Raw genomic sequence first — 18,038 nt, 5'->3', positions numbered from 1 at the left:
TCCCTTTGAGGATGCAGGTTGCTCCTGCTCATGCCCTCATGGACAGAGCAGCTGCCATTGAATCATTTTCATCAGCCACTCCTTCACGTTAAGCTTAATTTGCTGGCCATAAAAATGGTAAGAAAGTACTCCCTCCCAGCCCTCTTCCTGATTCTTCCTTATTTAAAATACTGAACAGTATTTTTCAAACTTTATTATGGTTTGATTAAATTGATTTAACCAATGACCTCTACTTATTTATCTCCTGATTAGCTTTAAAAATGAAATTTGATTCACAGTTCCTCTAAAGCAACAGAGAGATAACTTAAAGGTCTGCGTAATATTACTTATGTTGTTGCTTTTTTTACTACTTGGTTTCTTTCTTGTTTCTTGTTACCTATTGATCAGCATGTACCTTTCCAAAACCTACTTTTATTTCTTTAAATCTCAAGATGCCACTCTACAAAACAAGTATAATAAATTATCCCATATCAAGCTGATGATGCTTAATTGTGTTTGTACAACATTTTGAGTTTCTCAGATGAAAACAGTGTGCTGTCTCTACTGTTACTCTAAACTTTGCAAGCATAATCCAGTTTTCTTATTCAGGTCTACTGCAAATACAAACTATTTTCATTAGTTCTGCTGCATGCACACAAAACTGATCAAAATGATAGAAAAATCAGAACCAGTATATTGAAAAAATAAGATCATTTTAATAGCTTGAAATATAATATTATTGTAACAATAATGGCAAAGACATTTGACAGGTGTAGAGAAGATCAAGCTTAGATCAAGCTTCTTTCTGTTTCAAATGACTAATCAGAGAAATTCCTCTGAACTTCTAGAGTCAAGTAGCAGTTGCATCCATTTTCAATTACTTGATTTCTTTCCTTTTCTTTTTTTTTTTCCCCTTTAAATGGAATTAGGAACAGAAGCTTCTGGTTCAAACTGAAAACATGTCTCAGTGTGCTTGGAAGTCATCCAAATAGCATCTGCCACAGTATTTTGTCTATTTCTAAACGTTTTTCTTTTCATGATAAATTTGTACGGTATGCTACAATTAAATGCACTTCCCATGGAGCATCAAGGAAGTCTGGCTGTCTCTTTGGGTAACATTTTCAGCCAATTTAACACCATCTTGTCTGCTTTACGTAATACATAATATATATAGGGATATACAACATTTCACCTATGTGTTTTGGTATGTTTCTGTAAATAAATTCTTGTTAAAAATAGATTTCAAAAGAAAGGTTTTAGCACACTGATTGAAACTGTAGAGCAGTGCTACTTAGCCATCATTATAAATAGGCTATAGCCACCTTAGCCTATTCTTTATAATGTAATGTATCACACGTCACAAATTCTCATTTGGAAGGCACAAAAGATAACTTTCTCTGCTTTAAAACCCCTCATTCATCCATTACAAAATAAAACCTTCCAGCTAAAACTTATCAGTTTATCAAGACTGGAGATACAGCAAGGGTCTTGCTTTATATAATTCCATTTTCTGCCTATGGCGAGAGTGACCGCTGAAATTATTTAAAGCAATTAATTGTTTCAATTTCAAACACTTATAAACAACCGCCTGGGAAGGAAAAACGAGCGGTTACTGCTCAGTTTAGGAAAGGGGCCGCTGATGTGCCATTGAGGAGCCCTGGTGGCACGGGCTGCGGCCGTTCATTCCCGATGGACATTCCCGATGGTCCCGGCGCTGGCAGGTCCCCGTCACCTCGCCAGCCAGCTTGAGGAGCGTCTGGCGAGCAGGCCGGGCCCGGCCGATGTAACACTGTTTGTAATGAGAAATCTAAACAGGGAATGGCAGCGAGGCATGACAGGAATGTGTTTCCATTGGAGAAGCCCGTGCAGAGAAAAAGCATAAGCAGAGCCATGTCCAGAAGGCCTTTCAGCTGGCCAGCACGGAAGACTGATGTTATTGTACACGGGCTGTCACGCTGCCAGCCCTCCCTCACGGGTTTGTTTTCTCTCATGCTCTCCCTCTCCCTCTCCCTCTCCCCTCTCCGCTGCCTTCCTCCCGGGGCCGGCTGTTTGCTCAGGTGGACAGTGACACCGTTTGGAACGAGCTGCACTCGGCCGGGGCGGCACGCATGGCGGTGGGCTGTGTCATCGAGCTGGCGGCCCGCGTGGCCTCCCGGGAGCTGAAGGTGAGGTCCGGGCCGCGCCGTGGGTGGGAGCGCCGGGCGGGCCGGGAGCGCGGGGGGCTCAAGGGCGGCGGCGTTCCTTCCAGCGCTCGGCTCCGGGGAGGGCGGCGGGCCGGCAGCCGGGAGCGCGGCCGCGGAGGTGTGGCGGTGCGGGAGCTGCGGCGGCCCGGGTAGTGCCAGCGCTGAGGGGCTGCAGCCCGAGGGGAAGTTAGTGCGCATCTCCGGCCACTGGCTGCGGCGCTCCCTTTGAAGACAAGTTTTATTTATTTATTTTTAAAATATGGTTATTGAGTCACGTGCGCAATCTCAGGATACCACCCAGCGAGAGGGGAGGCGAGGCTGGCGAGGAGGGCGATGGGCAGGCGGTGCCCGGCTGCCAGCCTGCCCGTGCCCCTGCTGCTGCCGGGCCCCTTGCCGCTCCTGTCTCCGTGCCGCCGGATCTGCAAGGCATGATGTACGAAACCCAAATTATCCCCAGTCTAAACAATTTATAAAAGCTCCAGACCTGACAGACTTTGACATTTTATTTGGTATTTTAACGGCCCTATTTAAAGGTACACCATATGCAGCCGGAGTGCAGGCTTGCCCCAATAAACATTGTTGGAGCTAACATGTCTCCTTAATGAAACTGTTTATTCGCTTTCCAGTCCACATACTAATGGATTCAGTCATATTTCCAGACTCAAGATGGAAATAAATATTTTTAAGTTAACGCTGTATGATGATTTTTAAAATCACAAATGCTGTTTGGAAAATTTTCTTGCTGTATATTTCTCATATTTCAATCAAAATATGTTAGCTACCTATTTGGGAATGGGTACATATATTTATGTAAATATTTAGGTAGATACAGAATGTGTCAGGGTATAAATGAGAGCATACTCGGGTGAAATTCAGTACTATACCTCTGACATAATAAAATGCAGTTTTATATTTTTATGTTTATCTGAACTTTTATGTTCAGGTACTGAAATCATTAGCCAGGTACCACATAAAATGTACAAATTTTGAAAGATCAAAAAGGGGCACGGTGCATTATTTGGTACCCTGTTGTGAATCCTTTCTGATGGGTTCTTCATCCCCTTTAAGATTTTTTAGGCATAGTAAGATATGTAACTCACTGTGCATTGTTCCACACACAGGAATAATGAACGTGAAGAAGGATCTTTTAGCTGTTCTTATCTTTAGAAACTGTAGGATATACACCAGTGTCTAAGGCAATTTAAAAGCAAGCTTTGATAAGAATAGTGGGATACGTCCTGTGTGCACTTGACATGAGTGAGGTCCACTGCAGAATCTTTATACCACTTACCTCTGTACATTTGTGGTGTGTCTCACACAGTGTGAATGCTCTTGCTTAAATAAGTGTGTGATAGACAGCTGAAAAGAATCATCAGCCATTGTGCGACTTTTCTTGCTATTGGTGTTGCAGAAGTCTGTAAACAAATACTTTGTATTTAGTACTAGGCTATATTTAGAGCTGGTTTGTAGTTTAATGTAACATTATTGTTGCTCCTAAATAGAATATTTTTCTACAATTCGAAGAACTGAAGTCTCATGTAACTTGCAAGTTGAGACAAAGGAAAGGCAATTTTTCAGTATGCCCAGTAGCTGGTTTAAACCAAATCATCAGAAAAACAGAAATGGAAGGGATTTGCTGTGAAAGAGAATTGTGAATATTCCTGCCATTCCTTATAGGTGTTTATCTAACCTGCTCCTAGACTTCCAGCATGAAGCCCAGTGATTTACATGCCTCTGTGGCATCTGTATGAACTATCAATCTGCATGTGGTATTTTTCATTTAAGGCTATGGAAAGGTTATTAATGCCTGACTCTCAGTAAGAAAGCATGTTAGCAGAATGCAGCAGTCCTGACATTAACTATTATGGCACAGTCATCCTCTGTGCATTTTCACTGCATCCATTTAAACCCAGGGTTTGCTAGCAAGTTGCTCTCAATACTCTCATATCGTAAATTGCACTGGAGGGGGGTTTGCAGTGGTTTCTGGAGTTTTCTACAGAAACCAGTCTCCATCTGAATGTAGACCCGTATGGGTCTGTGTGTTCCAGTCTACCTTTATGCTTTTACATGTTCCTTTTCCATCGTCCTGCATTTTATCTGTAGAAAAATCAGTTGATCAGCTGTTCCTGTTAGGGAAAATACCAATCTAGTAGTGTACTTTTGAAAATCTAAGGGGAAGAAGATTAAGTTGACCACTTTCATGCACATTCATTGAGCAGATATGCATGTGAAGCAACCATTTTGGCCCTGTACTGTGAGCACTGAGTGGGAGGATTAAGCTCTGATGTGAATCTGGAATGATCTGCTGCAGCCTCAGAACTTTTGGATGACAAAAAAAGCACCTTCCAAGAATTGCATGCAAGCTATAACAGCTCTGCAACATGCTAACAGCAAGATGAGTGCAGCAGAGAAGCACGCCATAGTAGTTCCCTGGATGTTTACCACTGTGGATTGCTATCAGATGGCGTACTGGCAGTTTGGTGTCAATTCAATCAATTTAAACCCCACATTTTTTTATAACAGTGCTGGGCTAGAGTGTGTAAACAAACATCAAGTGCCCTGCATGGATAGGGATCTGACATATAAAGTTCATTTCAGGAAGGACAAGACATTTCAATGTCTGTGCTTATTCCATGGTCTCTACTGATATTGCTTGCTGTGGCACAAAGTGATGGTAATAGGCTGGACCTATGTTGCAAAATAAATCATGAAAGTCTGCAGAACAATTGGGAGATCCGTTACAGAGCTGGGCATGAGTCAAACTCATATACAAGGCAAAAAATTCTTTACTTTATTCTGAATTTCCTGAGACTCAGAAATCAGTCCCATTGCACACAAGTCTCATTGAGAACAGCAAGATGTTGTTCATCTGATTTGGACAGTGTTCAAAAACTGACAAGGAATTAAGAGGAATTCTCTTTGCTGTAGTTCAGACCCCTTGTGAGACATCAGATTTCTTTGATCTCCTTGATCACTTGGAAAAACATCAGTGTGGCAGTACTAGGGATGTAAAACAATAGCCACAATAGTAATTAACAGTGGTGCAGGTTTTTTTTTTGGGGTGAGGTTGGTGTGGGTTTTTGGGGGGGGTGGGGTTGGTTGGTTTTTGTTGTTGGGGTTTTTTTGGGTTTTTTGTTTTGTTTTGTTTTTTAAATTAAGACAAGTTGCCACTTCTCTGGGAAGTCTTAATCAGGATGTTTTTTATTTAATTATATACAATTGTTAAAATTAAGCATTCTGTGGATCTGTGTAATGACATCATGAACAGTAATTAATATCTATTTGATATACTTTTGCAGTAGTATTTAATAAAGAATCACACCATTACTGAAATATATAGTACTACAAATGTGATGTTGAATATTGAGTCAAATCCTATGCTTTTCCTTTTTTCATTAATTTATTTAAATGTCTGATGAATGTGTTCTTTGCAATTTTACAGTAGGAGATGAGCCTAATTATTGCATGAAGGTTACCTTTTTTTGAGCTGTTTGTAATTAGGAAAGCTGCTGATGCACAATGAGGTATTTATGTTATGTGGAATCAGAGCCACACCTCTCCTGTCTGTCTGTTTTTATGTATCTATGTTTGGTCATTTCTCATTTCCTGAACAGGTTTATGTAGAAAGCTTCTTACAGTCTGTTGCCTGTCTACAGACTTTTTGAAGGGGGGAATATGTGGGTGAATAGAATTCCACCACAGTCCTAACTATAGCCAATAAATTGTTTTATCAGATAAGAGACATCCCATGATATATTAGTGTTTGTGAAAGAAATAGACGTAGTGCCCTGCATATGATTTCTTGCATGCAGTGTATCTCAGGAACCTGGAAATCATTGTCTCTAGCCTCTACTTAATGATCTCACCTTCAGAAAGAGCGCCCAAAAAGATGCATAGAAAGAGCATTTATTTTCTGGAATTGTCTCCTGAGGCTCTCATTGCTCTCTTTCATTGCCAAAGGATGTGGCACTGTAAGGTGCTGTCCTGCTCCCTTCTCACATTGCCTGGCCTGGTGCTTCCCTTGCATCCATTGTGATGCTCAGCTCAGTTCACCTCTCCTCCTGCTGCTGTGCTACTTCACTCACAAGCAGCTGTGCTCCAGGAGACTCTTCCCTTGCCTCTGCATCTGTCCTGCACAGCAGGGATGTCCCTCCTGCTGCCCAACTGGACAAGTACAGAGGTTCTACAAATCACACATTAGAAAAGCCTGGGAGAAAAATAAGGAGAGTTTCTGCATCTGTGGTCTTTTGAGTTTCAGATTTCATTTGTAACTCTTAGAACTTGTAAAGAATCTTATCTTTAGGACTTAGCTTGTGAAATTGTTATTTTTATTTTTCCTGAAAGAGTTTAGGTTGCTAATATTTTCATTCTGTTAACCAAATTATTTATGTTGATGCTGCCAACTGTTTTGTTGCCATATATTAGGTGTTTATGAAATGGTTAATACTAAATTTAAAATGCTGGAGTTCAGTTAGGTTAGTTTGATAATTTTGCAGTAATGATACTTCGTTGAATAATGTCTTCCAAAATGTTATTTGTTCTCGTGATAGTTTTATTTTGTGTTGCTTTGTGAACATTAAATGTGTCTTATTTTCTGATAACAAATTGTACATTTCTCTGTTGGTCTGTCCTCAATATCTTTAAATTGACTGGCAGGAATAAAAATTATAGAGGTAAAAAATATAATTTAAAAAGAGTATACCTAATAAAACCTCTTTTTGGGAGAGGTTACCAAAGGGGAGATAGGAGTCATTCTCCCAATGGGAGATGACTTTCAATCATCATAGCTAACTCACTGCCAGAGCAGAATGTGTAACTGCTGAAAATACAAAGGAACATTGCTGAAACATTTTTCTTCAGCCTCAGATGACCCCTTCACTACTATTATAAGGTAGGATTAAGTATTTTAAATACAGAACTTGTAATAAGGATTACTGTTTAGTTTACTTTGCATATCCTTTAAATATGTAAATCTTGCTGATGGTAGCACTGTTCTCTGTGATAGAAACATGTAGTGATGTATATTTTTTTTTTAATTTGGCAAACTTGAAACAGAAGAGACCTACACAAAATACTGTGAAGAGCTGGTAGGATTTGCTTAAAAAAAAAAGTTTGAGCGAATTAGGAAGCAATTTTTCAAAAGAACACTCAAGAAGAAAGGCACATAAGTTAAAAGCATGGTCTTATACTGTCTTGAATATCCACTTCAGCTGAATGAAGTGAAGCAGAAGCCATTTTTCTACCTTATCATATGTGGGTGTGCACATGCACACTCACACAAACAAACATGTAAAGTTGCCCTGTTGGTAGCTAAGGGTCATTTAACAGAATGAATGCAATTGAAATGAGTTTCCCCTGAACCAGAATCTGATACATTCCTGGGATTGTTCTTTCTGATATGTCAGGTTAAATCAATACCAAAGTAAACCTCCTGAATTTGGTCGTTGCTATTCTGGTGTCTTGTACAGTCCATAGATGACTTAAATTGAACTTGAAGCTCTCATTCCAAATGAACTTGGTTTTTACTGTTCTCAAGGCCTTTGTCACATAGGGCTATGGAGGAATCATCATGTGATAAGTAGTACTAATCTAGTGAATAAACATAATTAGCTTAATCAACCTCCTCTTCCCCCCAAGTTCTTAGTTTTCTAGTTTTAAAAGTATTCTAAATAAAAATCTTTCGGCCATATTTCACAGCTCTATTGCTGGGTTTTCTTGCAACAACAACAACAAATTTATCTTTCTAAAGACAAAATAAGCAAAAAGAGCAGAAAAGAAATGTCTCCCTAGTCCCATAGTACCCTTCCTCTGGTGAAGCTTTAGGCCAGCAAATTTGCATGGCTGCGTGAACAACACAAAACCCCACACAGCTCCTCTGGTTGCCTACAAAAATCTCCTTTCCTGAAATGTGCTCTGTCCCCAGGTGCCTCCTGGACAGTATTTCTCCTGCAATCTCTTCCCTACCCTTGCTTCTACCTTTTGACCCTCTGCCCTATAAAAATCTCCCTTTGCTTTAAAAAAAATTCCAAGCTATGTGAGACAGCCACAAAAAGAGGCATTTTTTCCACACCCATCCACAGCATTTTGAACAATGCATGCGTGTAAGAAACAGTAACAGATGAATTAGTATTTTACTTATTTTAATCATAAAGATATGATTGATAAAAGCTTTCAATCAAAGTTACCAATGAAATCTTTTAGATAGTCGTTTGTATTCTCTGCTTTTACAAAGTTAGAAAAATTGCAAAATTTCGCATTAAACCATCTCTTAGATTAGATACTCTATCCCAGCAATTATGGTTTTATTTATAGGTGGATGACTGTTATTATTGCATATAATCAGACAGCTTTAATTATATGTGTGGTACATGGCTTACCCCCATGACCACTCTGTACTAGAATACTTTTGTCTGCTTTTTTTCCCAATATAGTTAACAGTAGTTGTGGCTAAACAGGCCGTCATGGTTGTATCTGAACTAGTCTGCAAGCACCAGCTTTTCATGTGTGTTTTCTGATGCTGTCCACTTAGGGCTACAGGAAAGCAGATAGGGAACTCTTTGTTTCCATCAAAGTTAAGTGTTTAGTGTCCATTTCTGTGTACTTGGCCTCTACTAGCTTCCTCTGCAAGACAAAATAATATTCCTTCATGTTCATTACTGTTTTTTTGGCAAATCTACATGCTGCTAATACTGCTCTATTAAATCACAGCTTCTTGTTCCTGCATTCGTAGACCCTTGGGGCCAAGTGCCGACTCCTGCTCTGGCTGTATGAGTAGCTTGTAAAATTGTCCCCAAACAGGTGCCCAAGGATTTCCTCAGCCTTACACCACTCATTCACTTGCTTACCCTCCCTGATGGATGGCATAGCTTGGGATTCTCTTACAGCATGTGGCACGGATAAGAATATGGTTATCTTCTTCCTGGTAGCAGTTGCAAGTGGATTCTTGAAGGCAGCCAAGACTTAAAACAGCCCTGATGTTTGTTATTTTAGGCCTTGGCTACACCAGAGATGGCAGAGTTAAGGATGGCACTAAGGCCACTTTAGGTATTAGGCCTGTGAGCTACACTGTATGGGCCACCTTTTAAATACAAAAAAATTGGGTTTTTATATGATTTTATAAGGATATGAGTGTATATATATATATATATATATATATATATATATATATATATATATATATATATATGAGTATATATATGTATATGACTCAGGGAATATAAATTCTGACAGGACATTTCTGTATAATGTTGTATTATACATTTCTGTATAATTCTCATTCTGAAACTTGTGCACATTGAAGCAAAAATAGGACCTTTCTATTAAAAACAAGTGCATGTCCAAGACTGCCCTGTTTAAGCACTGGTAGTTTTAAGAGTTAACTGTGAGATAGGTTAAGGGATTTAGACAAGTAGGAATTAAAAACTTCCAACACTTAACCTTAGGAGGAAGTTGAGCTTCAAGTGTGGAATTCAGACCCCCAGTTACCCAGTCTCCATCTAAAATACACAGAACAGGTGAGGTTGGAAGTGACCTCAGGAGGTGATTCTGTCCACCTCCCTTGCTCAAATACAGCTGCCTAGAGGTAGTTGCCTAGGTGTATGTCCAGATGGCTTTTGTATATCTCCAGGAATGGAGACTACACAACTTTTCTGGGCAAACTCTTGTATTGCTTGGTCACCCACACAGTAAAAGGGTTTTTTCATATGAAGCCTCTGCTCTTTCAGTGCCTCTTGCCTCTTGAATAGATTACATAGATGTCATTGCTCATTCATACAGAGGTTTACAGCTTAAAATACAGGAAGACCTTCAATTTCTAATATTAATTAACAAATTTTTTTGTGTTTTAATAAAAGCTGGGGAAGAGCATGAGTCCAGATCTCTTGTTAGAAAACTTAGACTGAAAAGATGTGTGTCAGTATCTATTTTATGGACCACATAATCTAAATATGCGAAGTGGTGTGGGAAAAAAAATACAAATTCATCCTCATGTTAAAGAAGTGGAACTTGAGTCTTCTTCTACTTCAGTAAGTGCCCTTGGAGTACCTGCTGTAGTTTATTGCTACTTTTTGCATGGTACTGGCTTTCTCGAAGTCTACAAAAAGCCAGATGATTTTCCAAGGGTAGTACTAGGCTGAAACTACTATGCACTGCTTTTCAGTGAGGCTTCTCACCATACCTGGAGTACCTGACTGTTCAGGTGACTCTTGGCTCACTTGGAATCTAGGCAGAACAAGCTTCTCAAGACTGTCATATGAGTGGAAGAATCATTCACACCTTGCCACAGGGACCACATATTGCCCTAGAGAAAAATTGTCTGCATCTAGTTTTATCTCCTGTGTGGAGGTAATATAATAGAAACATCAGTGGAACTCTGCAATAGATGGTCAGTTCTCAGCCCTGGATTGTCCACTCATGTTATGGTATTGTCTTGAGTACTTGTCTTGGAAAGGTTCATGGAGAGGCACAGTACATACCCAAGCTTGACACTGTAACCCAGAACACTACAGAAGGGGATTAAGTTGACCACCAAAGACAAGAAGGCCACAGTAGGATGTACACCTCTGTTCTTTGGAAATCAAGCATCCAACTACTTATTTAGAGTCGTGAAAGAGGAGTATACTTAGCTGACTGTGGAAAAAGACTAACATTTGTCTTAGTTTTCATTAAAGGTCCAACTCAGCAGGTTTATCTGCAGTCGATCTTCTGTGTAAACTGAGTCTGGGCAGACTTCTCTTCCTTTGTTGTTCAAATATGCACAGATTTTAGAATATCTCTATTCAGGCTTTATTCTTAATCCTCAAATTTAAATAAAGGTAACCACATAATGGCACAGACATGAATCGTTTTTCTAATGTTCATGTCTGTCAGTCAGTTTAATGTTCTGTCTACTTATAAAGGTGTCTGTATCCTAATATAAATAAGGATCTGTACAAAAACGCTTTGAATTTATGTGTGTTGGCTTCATTTTCAACATATTGCTCTGTGTTAGTCTTTCTATCTTTAAAGCAAATTTTTGCTTTTCAGTCTACTGTTCTACTGTCTGCTGAGCTCACTGTCTGGTATTTAAAATTGCCTAAATAAAAAAAAAAAGTTACTTTGTACTAATGCATGCTGTGTTCATGCAAAGTTTGAAAGTAGGAGAAATTAAGTGTTTTACCAATTGAACAAAAGTTGCCAATAATTCTGTATGGTAACTAGTTTTCAGTGTTTGGTATAATTCAACTGTGTATTTTATTGTCAGTGTAACATATGCACACTATTTCTTAAAATATTCAGTATTTTTTAAAATAAGAAAATTTCCCATGTGAATACTGAACTTTTTGTGATGTAAAAACTCATAAAAAGTGGTCACGACCCTGTTGTGAATATCCTCTGTGCTGGTGGAGAACTGTAATAGTTAAGCTCTGATTCCAGAAATTACCTAGATGTAATAAAACAGGGCTTCCAAAGAGTCTTGTCAAAGGGAACAGAAGAGAAGCCTACACTGTAACTGTCATATTGTCAAAAACAGCAGTGCTGATATTTTCTGTCTCTATATTGCCCCGTGAAATCCTCCTAGAGATAATCATCTTAATTATATTGATCTTTTGGGAATACTGATAAAGTTAGATGATAATGAGCTGTTAGCTGAGCAGGGGCAGCTGTAAGCCTTTCATGGATTTTTTCCAAATTCCTAAAAATATCAAGAGAAGAAAATGCAGGTAGCATCATGCTCTTTCTCTAGTAATACCCTCTTTGCTGAGTCTTTTTTCAGCTCATTATCCCAATATTCATCAGTATGCTTTGTTTTTTCATAAAGGCTACAAAAGAGTTCTTTGTCAAATTCTTCTCTAAGTCATGTTTTGTGTGAGAAGAAAATGTTAAAAAATCTTTGGAAAGATAGAGAATACAGTTTTTGCTGAGAGTCTAAAGCTGGTTTAGTTCTGCAAATTAGTGCAGTCCATAATGCCTTTTTTTTTTTTTCTGGTGTGCTTGATCTATAGGAAACTTATATTCCATCCCCAGGAATGCCTGCATGAATACTAACATATATAGGTTTTGTGCCTTTTAATTATTGGATTGTTGTGTTTTGTTTGTTTGGGTTTGTATTTTTAATTTGGACACTTAATGTAAAATAAGTCATGATGTCAGATCCCTCAGATCCTTTAAGTGGTGGCCGGAAGAACCACTATTACACATGCACTCCCTTGGTATTGTACTTTAAGTTTATTGAACTCTGATAGAACTTTGGCCATGCTCCACAAAACTTGGCAGCTATCGGCTTGGATTACATCTAGCAGCAAATTAAATAAGACAACATGGTAGTATTTGTTTATAAATAAATGTCAGTGAAGCAGCATAGGTAGGCAATTCCACAGGTACACACAAACCATGCATTCATATGATTGTAAATAAACAGATTCACAGGAACCAATGTAACTGTTAACTGCCATGTTCCTCTGTATTTACACCAGTGTGAGTGAAAGTTTAATGATTGTTGTGTTTTTCTCAGGTAAGAGAAGACTGAAACATTTACATGTATCAAGTTTTAGTATAGCAAACTGGAATACTTTAATACTGATGAATAAAATACAGAAGTATTACAACCTTTCAACCTTTTTCTTCCCATCCCCTCCTCTCTGAGAATACAATGCTTGATTGGTTATGCAGGCACACATACACATGTAATGTTTGTGTGAAGCTGTGTGAAAATACAAGATATCTCATGGGCAGATATCTCACGGGCAGATTATAATTTCTTATTTTTATGTATATGGTAATTGTCTTCGTTTGATGGCATATATATAACTGAATAGAAGGACTATCTTGGGTAGTTGAAATAAAGAGGAAGTACTATGAAGCAGTGGTGTTGCTCCTGAATCTAAGTGTTGTAAGAGAAATTTGATATGACACATAACCTTATGAGACACTGCTTCTTGAACATATAATCTGACTTTCTGAATAGAACTACCTTGCCAGAACTTCTACATTTTCCCTTTACCATACCCACACTGGAAGGATGGAAAATCCATTTTTCTTTTATCTTCAGTGACTCCAGAGGCAAAAAATTCCTTGGTCATCACTGATCCTAGTTGCTGTACTTTATGAAATGCACAGAGTTCCAGAAAGTGTGTTAGAAATTGACTTCAGGGAATCTATTAACTTGCAAGCGTGGCAGGTTCCCAAGTGTAATTTATGGTTTGCAGAAATATGGGGTGTTCATTGTCATCTTTTTTTCTACTGATGGAAATTACGTGTGTGAGGGGGTCTGAATTTATCATTTAGTCTATACAGAGGTAAGGTCAACAATGGCTAATCATGAAAATATATACCTTAAGCTACTTCTATTTTGAAGCATCTCATGATAGAGCAAATTAAGATTACATGATCTTAGATGATCTTTGTTTTAAATACAAATTCTAAAGAGCAGAATTCATAACAAGGCTTTCTCATCCTGCCTTTTTCCTCCTCTTTAGATCATGTTGTGTGTGTGTGTGTATGTATGCACATATGTGTATTTAAATAGCTTATTTGCCACTGTTCTCAACAGTATTATTTCTGGCAGTACTATGAAAGGGTGATTGCATAGAAAAAGTGCTCAAGAAACTCTAATAGATTTCAATCCCATCTGCCTGCTGCTCTGTTTTGCTCTGAGTCAAGTATTTTTTTAAGCTGATAATTGAAAACCTATCTTGTTCTTACAGAATGGCTTTGCTGTTGTAAGGCCCCCAGGCCATCATGCTGAAGAATCAACAGCCATGTAAGTACCAGGGAATATTGCCCATCTTGGAGCACTAGGGTTACTGGCAATCACCTGCATTGTGCATGTCTCTGAAGAACTGTAATTGCTAGCAGATGACTGAAAAGGCTTTCTAGGTACTCCCAGAAGCAGATTTATGGCCTCAGAGATCATATAGCATTTTTTAAAATGCTCTGAACATTATTTATAGCTGTTTTCCTGACTGATTTGCTTTCTTATTTCTGTTCTTCTCTATTCCACAGGGGGTTCTGCTTTTTTAATTCGATTGCAATTACTGCCAAATACTTGAGAGACAAGCTAAATATAGGCAAGATATTGATTGTAGATCTGGTATGTATTCTTGGCAAGCATCACACTCAAAGTGCATCTAGATGAAAGATAATGAATTTGTATTTGTAAGTCTGATTTTCCTGCTTTTAATACCTACAAGTAATAAAGGTGTGCATTTCCTCTGATTTTGGGAACTCATTAAAGCCAGGATGGCAGTACTGAAGCTATAAACATCTATGTTTCACTTTAATGGTGTTAACTGCAATTTAATGAGAAGAAGGCACAGATCAGGGCAACTTTTATGGTCCTTAAATGAATTGATACTTCCACTGTTAAAAAAACCCTACAGAACCCAAATTTACTTTTCCCTACAGAATAGAAACTTTAAGTAGTCAGATATTCTTTAAAGAATTTTGTTGCATTGGTAACAAAGTTGAACACTTTGCCCACTTTGCAATTATTTTACTTGTTGTATAACTTTGATATTATTAAACAAATTGACAGGTCATTCCCCCCAAGAAGTTTTTTTGTCATGTATTCCAGGTTTTGGTGGTTCCCTGAAGAAAACCTACGTGATTAAAAATCCACTTCATTGGATTAGTCTTGTATTTTAATAGAAGGCATTTTTACACAATACTTAATAAATTTAATAAATGGATTATTTAAATGCAGATGACATTTGGCATGTTGGCTATATTATTTTCATGAATAATGAATTGGAGCTCTGCCTTGCACTCAAAGGATCAGCCCAATGCACAGCCCAAGGAAAGTTGAATGCTGATTTATGAGCACCATTTTTGTTTTCCTACAGTTCATGACGAGGTGTAATAGGGTGTCTGACAAAGCATAGACAGGAAATGAACCCTGGCATCAAAACCTAACCTGTTACATCTGCACTTAATTAATTTTTGCAGGTGATAAAAGATTTAAAGACAAAATATGTTAAAGGGTTTTTGAAGTGCAGAGCTTAATAGTCTAAATCTTGTTCATATCTGCACTCATAATTAAATCTTATTGTGGAGTCATGGCCTTACCATCTAGCACTTTTGTTCAGTTAAATATGCGTACTGACTGTTGAAGAGAAGCAGAGAAGGGGGGAGTGTGGGAGAAGGAATGGTAAGTGAAAAATGAGTGGCAGACTAAGTATATGTGTAGATTAAATATTCTTAGAATGTTTTTGAAATATTTCTCAGACTGTTCTGCTGTCATTTAGAAACATAATTATAAACTGCCAGAAAATATTATTTCTGAAAAGTTCACTTCTACTGTATGTTATGTCTGTTTGCTGACTTGAATGTTTCAGTTCGTTGCTGTAAATTCTGGTCAAAAGTGAACTCTCTGTTTATTCTCATTTTTTATTAGGAAAAGCCTACTCAAAGTTTGTGAATGTTTTTAAGTCTTTTTGCCTGTAAATGTTATATTTGCCTTGTTGGGAAAAAACCCAAAATACTTCCCTTTGATATACTTAGCCAATAAGCACTTTGAAATTCAGCTTCAGTTTTTCAAGGCAAGGTTAAATGTGCAAATCATTACCTGTGCAAATGATTACCTGTGAAGCTGTCTATCTTTACCCAGGAAAGTAAGATAGGGAATTTTCAGCCTTTCTGCAACTGTCTCATTGACCAGAATAACTCAGCGGGTGAAAAGAAAGAAATATATGGCTGACACAGATGACTTCATTGCTGGAGCAGTTGCAGTCCAGTCCCTAGTCTGCTCCATGGTCAGAGCAATGATGTACAAAAATTCATATGGAAAAGTTCTTATGCATGCAAACTATGGATAAATCACATGCCAAACTGAATGAATGAACAAGTTAATAGTGACATCTTTATTCCCACCAACAGAGTTTGGGGCATCTGAAGGAAAGAATGGAATTACAGATGTTAGACTTGAAATTAACCTTTAAGATTATATTTTGATAGTGACTAGCACAGCAGGACCTCATGCAAGTTGGCAGCTATACATGTTACTACAATATAAATATTAAAAAGCAATATCTGATCCCACACACTAAAGTGTAGTCTAGTTACAAAGTGTAGTCTTCATAGCTGCTACATGCCTTCATATATAAATTCTTAACTTTTTAATTGTCAATCTTCCCTTCATCTATTTAATCTATTTATACAGTAAAATAAAAGACCTATCTGACTGTATTTTTTCCTCATTCCACCATTTGCATAAATCTCTGGTTTTGAACTGACTTATATACCCTGAATACATTTGATCTACTAAGGGCAGAATATGAACTCATTTCCCTCATGCTAACATCCACAGTCCTAAAGAACACATTCCTTTGTCTAATCAGAGACATTAACTGCTCTTCAAAAAAGAGCTCTTAGTGGAACCAAAGTTTAAACAAGAAACCTAGCTTGAGATTTGAATAATAAAAAAACTAATAAGGAAAAATATATCTCTATGCCCGTTTAACATTTTCCCTTCTGTTTTGGAAACTGTTACGGAAAGAATATATCTAAAGCTCCAAATATGTATGGAAAAGAAAGACTAGTTAAAATAACAAAGTGAAGTCCTGCTGTGTCCCTGCAGATCTATCTATGTGCCCAGCATAGCTTGTCAGGTTGTTGAAATCCTCATTTGAGGATCATCCATACTTGCATTCATACTAGTAGGATTTGAGTCTGGTTTGGAGTAAACCAATTAACTGTCACAGCTGAAGACTGAATGGGATTCTGGGATTAGTCTGCATGCCAGCTTTTACTTCATTTGCCAGTCAGAACCATCTAACACTAGACTGGTTGCCTTGAAATCTTCAACAGCCTCATACCAGTGTGTTCTCTTTTGCATGTCTCATGTCTTACATTTAACCTTGGCATTAAGTCACAGTTGGGCTGTAACTCCATCCTCAGGTTGTTTCAAGTACTTTCAACATAGAAAAGAAAAGAAACTCTTAAAATACTACCCTACAGAGGTCCCAGAGGAGGTCTAAGTCAAGCACAATGCAGTACAAATAGGACTCAATCAATGTAGAGAGTTCTAAACAATGTGGATGAAACTCATCCAGCTTCAGCTGGCAAGGAGGACAAGCAATGTTCAGTGCTTGCTGTGCTATTGGCAGTGCACACCTTGAGATACAACTTGAGCCCTCCTGGAGTAGGCATAGTGAGGAGAATATGACTTCTGTTTCATGGACACTAAATTGGATTTAGACTTCACAGCATTTGTAAAATAAATACAGTCTGGATGACAGTGACAGTGTTGCCATTCAGCATACTTTGTCTCTCCCCATTAATTCTCTAAATGAGAAATTTCTAAGGGATGGCTTAAAGGAGGAAAATAAAAAATATCTATAACTTTTCAGCTTCTTAGAAATGTCATTGAAGAAATTTTTTTTTTAACTTTTCTTTTACTGAAAGGCAAGTGGATTTTCCATTTTCACTTGTAAAATTCTTGTGTGTCTAACCACATAGAATAGTAGTGAACTGTGAAAACAAACTAAAAATAGAGGAAATGTCTGCATCATCAGCCTTTGTTTTATAGATATACTGTCAGCATTTCTTTGTCAGCCTTTTATTTAAAGACAGAATTTTATTCACTGTCATTATATAATGTTTGAAATATGGAGACTGACCAAGGTCACTCCTTGATTGTGGAAGGCACCATCCTATCTGCCAGATGATTTAATAGCTAATGAGATCATATTCCTATGTCTTCAACTGTTGCCGTCATGATTTTGCAAAAATGAAGTATGAAGTCCTTTCTGCATCTGGCATCTCTTTTGATGTGGATCTAACTGCTGAGGGACTGAACAGAACTGAATGTTTCAAGAAAGCCAATTTACTCAGCTGGTCGCAGAGCCTTTGACCTCAATAGTGGAACTTGGCAAATCAATGAATACTCTTATGTTTAGT

The 18,038-nt window shown here is 38.0% G+C and overlaps 1 protein-coding gene across 1 annotated transcript in view; it reads left to right on the top strand.

Annotated features, from left to right (window-relative positions):
• HDAC9 (histone deacetylase 9) overlaps positions 1-18,038 on the top strand; it is a 458,294-nt gene that overhangs the window by 342,507 nt on the left and 97,749 nt on the right. The window contains exons 18-20 of the mRNA XM_084203797.1: positions 2,037-2,144; positions 13,847-13,902; positions 14,145-14,232. Coding sequence (XP_084059923.1) covers positions 2,037-2,144; positions 13,847-13,902; positions 14,145-14,232 — 252 coding nt within the window. The remainder of the gene's footprint in view (positions 1-2,036; positions 2,145-13,846; positions 13,903-14,144; positions 14,233-18,038) is intronic.

The sequence above is a fragment of the Fringilla coelebs genome (genome assembly GCF_963513975.1).
Source record: "Fringilla coelebs genome assembly, chromosome: 1".
Taxonomy (NCBI): domain Eukaryota; kingdom Metazoa; phylum Chordata; class Aves; order Passeriformes; family Fringillidae; genus Fringilla; species Fringilla coelebs.
This window is presented reverse-complemented; position numbering and strand designations above follow the sequence as displayed.